The sequence below is a fragment of the Enhydra lutris genome, unplaced genomic scaffold (genome assembly GCF_002288905.1).
Source record: "Enhydra lutris kenyoni isolate GAN:26980312 unplaced genomic scaffold, ASM228890v2 scaffoldscaffold37, whole genome shotgun sequence".
NCBI lineage: Eukaryota > Metazoa > Chordata > Mammalia > Carnivora > Mustelidae > Enhydra > Enhydra lutris.
In genome coordinates this window covers 32,255,837-32,266,192 of record NW_019154121.1, presented here as the reverse complement: position 1 = coordinate 32,266,192, position 10,356 = coordinate 32,255,837, and the positions used below count along the sequence as shown (strand labels likewise).

The 10,356-nt window shown below is 49.5% G+C and overlaps 1 protein-coding gene across 2 annotated transcripts in view; it reads right to left on the bottom strand.

The window, feature by feature from the left end:
- Positions 1 to 3,092: 3,092 nt before the first annotated feature.
- The window catches only part of LOC111154368 (WD repeat domain 60), a 67,744-nt gene continuing 60,480 nt past the window's right edge, over positions 3,093 to 10,356 (bottom strand). For both annotated transcript variants that reach the window (XM_022513918.1, XM_022513917.1), the window contains 2 exons: positions 9,053 to 9,276; positions 3,093 to 3,501 (listed from right to left, as the gene is read on the bottom strand). In XM_022513918.1, coding sequence (XP_022369626.1) covers positions 3,327 to 3,501; positions 9,053 to 9,276 — 399 coding nt within the window. In that variant the 3' untranslated portion in view covers positions 3,093 to 3,326. The remainder of the gene's footprint in view (positions 3,502 to 9,052; positions 9,277 to 10,356) is intronic.

The following is a 10,356-nucleotide window of genomic DNA, read 5'->3' as shown; positions in this document are numbered from 1 at the left end:
AGGGGAGGGGAACAAGAAACCCACATATCATAATCAAATTGTTGGTAAAAAGTCCAAGAGAAAATCCTAAAACCAGCCAGAGAAGAGACATATATATCACGGGGGCCAAGATGAAAATCTAGGCACCTTCTCTTCAGAAACCTGGCTGACAACAAAGGGACATCTTTGATGTGCTAAAGGAAAACTCTCAACCCTGAATGCTATACTGAGTTAAGATGCATTTCAGAAAAGAAGAGGAGAGGGGCGCCTGGGTGGCTCATTCGGTGCATTCAACTCTTGGTTTCCGCTCAGGTAATGATTTCAGGGTCATGAGATCAAGCCCTGCATCAGCTCTGTGCTCAGCAGGGGGTCTGCTTGAGATGCTCGCGCTCGCTCTCTCTCTCTCTCTCTCAAATAAATAAGTCTGTTTTCTTAAAAAGCGGACGAGAAATAAAGACCTTCTTAGACAAAGAAAATTCTTAGGAATTTATTGCCACTGTAACTACTCTCCAAGAAATGTTAAAGGAAACTTCCCAGGCACAAGGAGTACAATACTAGACCGCAGCTTAGGTGTGCAAAAAGAAAAGGAAAGCACAGGATACATGAGCCTCAGATGAAATTCATCCTCCCTACATGGAAGTACTTGAAAAGTTACCATCTAAAGCAAAAAGAACATCAGCACATATGAAGAAACATACAAGCAGACGCACACAGGATGAGAGGAAGGAGGGAAGTCCCTTACACCGTGCTCAGGGAGGTACGAGACCGTTCAGAGAAAGACTCTGGCTAAACGAAGCCATTATGCTGTCAGCCCCAGGGCAATCACCAACAACTTTTTAAAAGAGGTATTTGAGTGCTAAGTCAGCAGACGTAAAATTGAATCATGAAAAATGCTCAGTTAACTAGAGAGAAGGGAAAACAAGAGAAAAAATAGAAACATTTACTTGACTCTGAAAGCACACTGACGTCTTAGGCAAAAATCACCTTGTTCCTGTCTGTGGACGGCCTCCCGGTGAGCCTTCCCACACGCACACCAGCTCTTTTATCGCCTCGGGAAGTTCCCCCCACAATTGTCCGTGCTCCTTCTTTCCCAGTTGCTCATCCGTGGAAACACCTGTGACCCCCACTTCGGACCGGGGGGTCTTTCACTATTTTCGTCAATTTGTCCCTCTGCATTCTGAGAAACCCCTCAAGTCTGTACATCGCTGACCCATTATCCCTTACAGAAAAGACCCATTTGTCACCTTCAGTGTGGATTTTAACTCTTATTTTACACATTTTCTCTAGTATTTAATGTTGAACCTGTTTTCTCCTTGGCTTTCTATTACTTTCCAAGGAAGCCATTTCTCATCATAGCCAACCGTTTTGTTGTTGTTTGCTGCTTGCCTGTTTTTCTTCCTCTGGCCAAGTGTCTCCAGATGTCTGTTCCCTTTCTGGGTCCTCAGGATAATCTTTCATCTGCCAAATAATACATTTCATGGCACTACATTCATCACTCTTGGTCTACTCCTCCTTCAAAGAGCACCGATGTCCAGACTCTGGTTGCCAACAAGCAGGGTCCAGTGGGACCTTCTCCTTCTAGACGCTGGGGTAAGAGCTGTGCACACCTCCAGCCCAAAGCAGACTCTTTCTGATGCAGACCCCGGACTCAGATGGGAACTCCTCTTCTGTTCTTGGTGTCTGCTAGACACTCTATAAACAAGCTCTTCAAAGAGCAAAACCCCCAAAATTGGCTTCCCCAGTAAGGACTACCAGCAGGACCTTCTAGTCCCCACATGTCCTCAAAGATAATTTTGGCAAAACTGTATTTTGGCACTTCTCTCCCTCTTGGTATTTCCTGGTGTTGGGGTCTTGAAGTGGATGGCAGGAAGGAGGTGCTGATGGTGGGCCTGAGGGAGCTTTGTCTGAAAGCAGAGAGCAGTGTCCACCGAAGGGAGAAGCAGCGCCCACAGAGCACGGGGGAGTGGGGATTGCAGGCAAGTCTTGTGTCCAAGACACAGGCTCCAGTGGGAGGACCTCAATCTCTAGGTATCACTGGCACTCTTCAGTGGAGTCCAATGATCTCACATCTAAAAGTTGCTCCTAATCAGTGGGTCAGATTTTGGTGGCCAGGCCTTGTTCCTCCTATGTCTTCCTGAGCCTCTATGGGGTTTAGAAGAGCCAGTATGGCTGCTAGCTTGATGCCGTCTTATTCTGCAGGTCGCTGGAGGTCACTCCCCTCAATTCCAGTTTAGGACAAACTTCACACATAAGGGCTCGGGGGTAGTAGATGAGGGGCCGAGGAGATTAGCCCGTTTCCAGAATTACAATCCCCACAACCAGTCACAAAATACGGCGTTCTGACAGGACTTGGCTCTGTGTTAGTGACAGCCACACAGCCAACTCACTCAACTGCCACGCATTCCTTTCTCCCTTCTTTCACCATTGGTTGAGCACCTACTGTGTGCGAGGCAGACACACAGCCCTCAGAGACGATGTTGAGAAGAGACGTATCTCTGCCCACAGAGCTCCTGGTCCAGTGAAGGAGGCAGACACCAACCGAAGTCAGACACACACAGTTCACACACAGGCGACACGCTCCGCAATGTCCCTTTTTCCCTTCCAGGTAAAAAATGCTCTGCTTCTGCAGTGACATCTTCCTGTCGCTAAGTGTGGCCCAAGAGACTGAAGCCCCCCGGCCCCTCGCTGACCATCCTCAGCCATTACCGTCCCAGGGGACACGGAGCTGGTCAGGAGGCCGTCCCGGGCTTTCTTGGATCTCACCCCAAAATTCTGTTATAACTGAGTGCAAAATTCAAGAGCATTTATTCCCTTGGGTTATTTTTATACAGACATTTTTAAATTCTAAAGCATAATGTAAAATGTGTCTGACATTCAAATAATGCCAAAAGAAGCCCAAGAAAGTTTTAAGAAAACAGTTGGCAGAGGTCATTTCAATGACATAACTCTGTTTAATTTATACCTGAGTATGTCCTTTCCTGCAGGACTAAGAAAATTATTCATTAAAGTACATTTTCATGGTAGAGTATTTAAAATATAAATGTGCTAATATTTTAAAGCTCTTCTAAAAATAAGTAGAAATATTCTCAGAGAAGAACATAACTGACTTGACCATTTCCTCTCCAGTTCAGCATATACTCAAGTGTTTGTTGTTTCCATTCAAAAAATAGTGATTTATTTACTGGGAACACAGAGGTGACATTCGTGTAAAATAAGTTACGTACAGAATACATGTCCTCTCTCTACATCAATGTACATACACAGGGGTGTTCCCCTGTCTCCCATGGGGGTCACATCTAGCCCTCACCCCTGCCCCCACGACCACACCGCGCCCTCCTGCAGCCCCCCTACAGGGCTTCCCGCAGGAGCAGCTGCAGCTTCCTCAGCTCGTCTGCCACGGGGGCTGCCCACGTCCTCTTCAGGTACTGGACGTCCACGCGGCCTGAGGCTCTGGCCAGCACCAGGGCCAGGAAGCTGCCGTTGGCCTTCTCCGCTTCACCCACGACTGTCATGGCCACCAGCCTGAAAGGAAGAAGCACGTGCTGTGTGATCATGAGTCCCCAAATTATCTATCTTCCAAGGAAAGAGGAAAGAGCATTTACTAAATGCTAAATTCTAAAAATTTCAGTAATAGTCAGAAGAAAGGTTAGGCCAGAAATAAACATAAAAGATCCACAGAAACCACTTAGAAAATGCATTTCTACGTTTCTACAGACTGAGCGCTTACGAGGGTCACAGGTCACGACGGATGTGCGCTGTCTGAAGACACCTGTGCGTCCCACCCCGGTCAACGCCCTGAGCGCGAGACCCTCAGGCCAGCCTGTTCCTCTTTTCTGCCAGGCACTGAGGAAATAGTCCGCCGTGAGCTTTGGGTATAACTCAGCCCCATCTTACTTACAGAGAGGAGGAGGAAGGATTTTAAAGGCAGATGACCTCAGACCATTCGGTACAGGTAGGGTTACAAGGAGATAAACACAATCTCATCAAGTAAGGAGAGATTTGCTGCAGGAAATAGGGTGAGGGAAATAGTCTGTGGGATGCAAGCCAGGAAAGAAAGTATCCTTAGGCACTGAGAGGAGCCAGGAAGATCATGCGGCCTTTTTTCCAAGTACACGGCCACCAAGTAGGAACGGTTGGTGACCAGACAGAAGGCTAAAAAACGCTAAATCCTGTGTACCTGACCTTTAGAATAAAGGATCAAAGTTGAAGGCAGGCTATAACAATATCAAGAAATTCTTAAAAACAAAAGTGATTTGGAAGCATAAAACTTAGTTAGTGCTACCCAGTATCATGACGCGTCAAGAACACTGTGGCTTCCTAAGTTAGAAAATGCCATATACCAAAATTTTAAATGGAACATAGTACTTTTTCCCAATCAATCCCATCTCTGAAAAACAAAGCAAAACACACACACACACACACACACACACACACACACACACAAATATGAAACAGAAAAAAAAAAAAAACAACTATTTTTTTCCAGGGGAAAGAATATGGGACGTGGTTGGGAACAGTAGTAGTTATATTAGTAATATTTTAAAATAAACTTTGTATTTAAACTTGGTAAAAGAGGGTTGCCTGGGTGGCTCAGCCATTAGGCATCTGCTGTCAGCTCAGGTCATGATCCCAGCGTCCTGGGATCGAGCCCCACATCAGGCTCCCTGCTCAATGGGAAGCCTGCTTCTCCCTCTCCCACTCCCCACTTGAGTTCCCTCTCTCGCTGTCAAATAAATTTTTTTAATCTTAAAAAAATAATAAAATAAAATAAAAATAAACTTGGTAAAAGCCCATTAGCTGCCTAAAGGGAATAAGGAATAAATTTCCGGGATGCCAGTGGCCCCCGAGTACCCAGCAAGGAACCCAGAGCCAGCCCAACAGCCCCGACCTTGCCTCCCCCGTCCCTTCACTGACGAGTTTCTCTGACCGAGTCCTGCCTCGCACCTCTCCCCTCACAGGCTGCTGACAGATGCTCAGCAACGTGCAGCCCACGGCTGCTCCAGGCCACGGCTGCTCCGGGCCACCCAGCTCCCAGCTCCCACAGGCACCTGCAGTGCCAGCCTCTTGGGACCCTCGTGCCTCCCGTCTTCCTCTGGTTCACGCCCACTTATCCTTCGAGACCTGCCTCAGTGGCGTCGCCTCCAGAGATCTCTCCCAGCCCGACTAGATCCCCTGATGCCTGGTTTGGTCAGGGATCCCCAGCACCCTCAAAGTGCCTCTGGCACCCACTCATCCCACCTTTACTCACCAAGAAGGCTGAGACCATGCCTGCCTCATACCGACCTCAATGCCCCTGCCCCTCCAGTCTCCTCCTAATGACCAGGGCCACCAGCACCAGCCCCCACAGGGGCCACGATTCAGTGGGGTCCACGACAGACACAGGACGGGAGCACTGAGCCCCTCCAGGGGACGCCAGTAGTCGCAGGTGGCAGAGAAACCCCACAGTGGCCCCAGAGGGTCTGAGTGCCACCCTCCCATAAGCACACTCGTCCAGCTCCCAGGCCCCTGTGACGCAAGCACAGCCACCCCGACAGGGACTGGACTGAGCCCCTGCAGGCCGGTCAGTCTACACCCACCCACGTCCCACACGCTGGAGTGCCACGGCACCGCTCTCGGCAGGCAAACCATGACAAATCACAGTCGTAGAGGAAGGCACACCCTGAGAGACTCCAGGGAGCAGAGGGCTGCTGGAAGGGGGGGTAAGGGGAGCTGGGCTCACGGGGGATGGGCGCGGCGGAGGGCATGGGACGTGATGACCTCTGGCTGTTACGCGCCACTGAGAAGCACTAATACTACACTGTGTGCTGACCCAGTACTCAGTACTGCCCGGTGCTTCAACACTGCCGTTCCGTGCCTACTGTAAAACACAGGCCAAGCTGAGTCACCACGAGCTTGGAAGCATGAGTAGCAGGTGACAAACGCGGAGGCTACCGCGGCATAGCGACGGTGATTCCCACGGGCGCCACACGGCGTGCTCCACGGGCCACCGCCAAGCCGGGGCTCCGTGAAAAGCACAAGGACAGAGGTCAAAGCCCCAGTGCGTGTGGGACGGTGCAGGTACTATGTCTTGGGGATTGAGAGCCCGACGGACCCCAAGCTGAGGGCGGAGAAAAGGCCCCGTCCGGGCTCCGTGGGCAGCTGCCCCTGCCTCCACGCTGGCCCAGAGCCACACCTGCTCCCCGCACACTCGCCGCCCCCGCCTGCTTCTGCTCCCAGACCATGAGCCTGCAGGTTCGAAATGTGGTCAGTTCCGAAGTGTGGTCAGTTCCTCCTTCTACCTCAACTCGTGCCTTTTAGACTCTGTTTCTTGCTCTGTTGTTCTCTGCAGCCAGAGAAACACTGGGCCCTTTCTAGGAATACGACTCCTTCACCTAACACTGCCACTACCCAGACGGGGAGGCGTCGGGGAAGGAACGTTCCACGTCCTTCTCTGCTCTGCCTCGGCAGCTCCCCTGCCCCATGGGGCTTCAGCTCGCTGCCCCCTCCCCCAAGATCCGGACACCGCACCGACGGCATGCGGCGGGAGGACTATCCTTGGTAAGACCTTCCTTCCCTGCCCACTGAAAATCCACACCCGATCCCGCCCTTCTTCTCCCGTCACAGGCTGTGGGACGGCTCGTTTACTTCGCTTACGACCCACCGGGCCTCGAGCCGGCAGCCGGTTCCGCCGCCCCGCTGCACGCAGTGTGCCCGGCGCACGGCAGGTGCTCCCACACACCTGTTTTATTTAGAAGAGGACAAGCTCTGGAGAGTAAACTGTGTGCATTCTGTGTTTCTATGTGAGCCACAGTCTGGATTTTGATGATATATTTTTTAATGATTGGAATAACGTAAGTGGGTCCATTTCTGGAGACTACTCTTCCCCCGGTCTGCTGTGTGCTTGTGCCAGGACCAGCTGCCTGGTGATCGCAGCTTTGTAACAGGGCTTGAAATCAGGCAACGTGAAGCCCCCAGCTTTGGTTTTCTTGTTCCACCTTCCCCTGGTGATTCGGGGTCTTTTTTGGTTCCATACAAATTGTAGGATTGCTTGTTCCAGCTCTGTGAAAAATGCCGTTGCTATTTCGATTGGGATGGCGTTGAAAGTATAGATGGCTCTGGGCAGTGTGGACATTTTAACAATGTTTATTCTTTCAATTCATGAGCCAGGAGTGTTTTTCCATCTCTTTGTGTCTTCTTCGATTTCTTTCATGAGCGTTCTGTAGTTCCTCGAGTACAGATCCTTTACCTCTCTGGTTAGGTTTATTCCCAGGTATCTTATGATTTTTGGTGCTACTGTGAATGGAATCAATTCCCTAATTTCTCTTTCTACAGTTACATGTTAGTGTATAAGAAAGCAACTGACTTCTGTGTATTGACTTTGTATCCTGCCACATCGCTGAATTGCTGTGTGATATGGTCCCTATACACGACGGAGTAGCGCGCGGCCATCAGAAAGGATGAACACCCACTACGTGCACCAACACGGACGGGACTGGAGGGGATGATGCTGAGTGACGTAAGTCAGACAGAAAGACAACTTTCATGTGGTTTCACTCCTACGTGGAACATAAGGAATAGCACAGAGAACATCAGGAGAAGGAAGGGAAAACTGAAGGGAGGAAATTGGAGGAGGAGATGAACCATGAGAGACTGTGGACTCCGGAGAACAAACGGGGGGTTTCGGGGGGGGGGGGGGGGGGGGAGGGGTCAGCCCGGTGGTGGGTATTCAGGAGGGCATGGATTGCATGGAGCTCTGGGTGTTACACACAAACAATGAATCTTGGAACACGACATCAAACAGTAATGACAGACTGTATGGTGACTAACATAACAAAATAATAATTTTTTAAAAAAGAATAATGTAAGTGAACCTAGTACTTGCAGTAAATACATGCAGGTCCTAATTTTTTCAGGTATTTTTTTTCTTAGAAAGAGAGAGAGGTAGTGAGAGAGCACAAGTAGGGAGCAGAGGGAGAAGCAGACTCCACGTCGAGCAGGGAGCCCGATGTGGGGCTCGATCCCAGGACCCTGAGATCATGACCTGAGCTAAAAGCAGATGCTTAACCCATTGAGCCACCCAGGTGTCCCTTTCCAGGTCTTACTGCTGTGTCCTCATGGTCTGTCAAACCATACCCTGGTTTTGAGCACTGCTTGTCCTTCTCTTTCCTCTACAAAGGGGTGTGGGATACAGCTGAGTGGCCCCCGTCCTCCCCAGGTCGCTGGGAGACTTCATTTCACAGCAGGAGAATGTATTGACAAGAAATAGAAAATCTCAAGAAAGAAAACAAGTATAGAGACAAAGCAGGGTCAAAATAGAGCCCTTCGCAGTGAAAACTTGATACATATTTCAACCTTCAATTAAACAAAACAACAAAAACGGGATGATTGAAAGCACATCCACACGCGCATGAATGGGTTTCACATTGCTCAGTGCCGAGGCACACGGGGCTGGTTTGAAGGGAACATCAGTTTAGTGCAGAGGAATGACACTGATGTGAAATGATGTGAATTACTGACTCCCACATGGCATCCCCTTTTAGAAACTAAAAGGAAGACTCTGCACATCACTCAGACAAATACTGAATTTAAAAGACTAATAAAGGAATGTGACTAAGGACCTCACAAAAACCTTCTTTCATTCATAGGAAGATAATCATGGGAGGAGGAGCGCCCGGGTGGCTCCATCATGAAGCCTCTGCCTTCAGCTCAGGTCATGATCTCAGAGTCCTGGGATCGAGCCCCGCATCGGGCTCCTTGCTCAGCGGGGAGCCTGCTTCTCCCTCCGCCTGCTGCTCCCCCTGGCACGTGCTCTCTTTCTCGTTCTCACTCTATCTCAAATAAGTGAAAAAATAAATAAGAATGATAATCACAGGGAAGAGCACAGTGTGAACTCTTTAATCCACAGAGTATTCTGGACTAAATATGAAATAACATATTCCAAAGTGGTTTTCAAAATATTACTTAAATATGTAAACATAAAAATGTTTAAATTTAAACATAAATAACCACAGTTTAAAGTGTAGCAACCTTACCCATAAGCCCCCAAGGACGCTTCTAAAAAGTAGTGCCCATGAGGAGGCGCCATCAGACTCACCTGTCTGGGGAGATGAGCTGTTTGGCTACAGGACCCAGATCGCTTCCCAGCAGATCCCAGACATAAATACAGGACGTGTCATCCTGGGCCAGAAACACGGCAGGTCTGGTCAAGGACCAGTGGAGGCCTATGACCGCGTGGCCGTCGGTGCTGCCGTCCCACTGAAGGACAGGGCGCTCGGAGGTCAGCTGGTGCAGCCTGATGCTTCCGTCTGAGCAGCCGGCCTGGGGACAGGGGTGGACACTGCTGGTCTCCGTTCTGTCTTCTTTTCACTCAGTCTCACCAGAGAGGGACATCTTCAGAGCATTAGCTCTGTCCTCACAAATTACAGAGCTGAGCATTCACCCTGGAGATCCTGATACACTTTGAACCCCCTTCCCCCTCCCCAAACAGCCAATAATAAATTCAACAAATATATAAATAGGGGTTTATCTCTAACCAAGTTGAATATTGATTGCTAAGTCAACCATAGGCCGTTAAGATCGGCTCCACAGAAATCAATAACCCACTTTCTTAAAAAGATTATATAAACCTGAACCAATAATACGGTTATATATCACCCTTGAATTGAGATTTTTATAAAACAAAACTTGGCTAGCTAGCTAGCTATTTTTTATTTATTTATTTTATTTTATTTTATTTTATTTTATTTTATTTGACAGAGAGAAAGAGCACAGGCAGGCAGAGTGGCAGGCCCAGGCAGAGAGAGAAGCAGACTCCCCGCGGAGCAGGGAGCCCAGTGCAGGGCTCCATCCCAGGACCCTGGGATCATGACCCAAGCCGAAGGCAGTCACCCAACTGAGCCACCTAGGCACCCTTGCCTGCTTTAGTAAAAGCCCCAATTTTTAGCTTAGAGAAGCCTAACTCCTTTCTAACTCGATATATGGGATCCTTCACATGGTTCCTCCGAAAGAGCAGAGGCCTGAGTTAGCACCACAAACGCTCTGTGCACTCTGGGGTAGAGCACAGAAGTGAACCTCACGGGTAAGAGAAGCCAGGTCTCTTCCCACCGGCGGGTGCAGGGAAGCAGGGTCGCCCTGGCATTAAGGATGTGGGCCAGCACAGGGTTAAGATAAGCAGACAGAGCTCAAAGTGGGGATCGATACTGCCCAGCAAGCACTTCCCACTGCCCAGATCTTAGTTTCTCAGGACTCTTCTTCTGACTGCAGCCATGACTCCTTGGAGAAAAGGCTGATGCTGGAGTTTACTGTACTGGAAAACAAAGAAGTGCCCGTGGATTGAGGATCCAGCCTGAAGGATGCCCCCAGGACAGGCTGAGCAGCAGAGGCAGTAAGGCAGCCCCA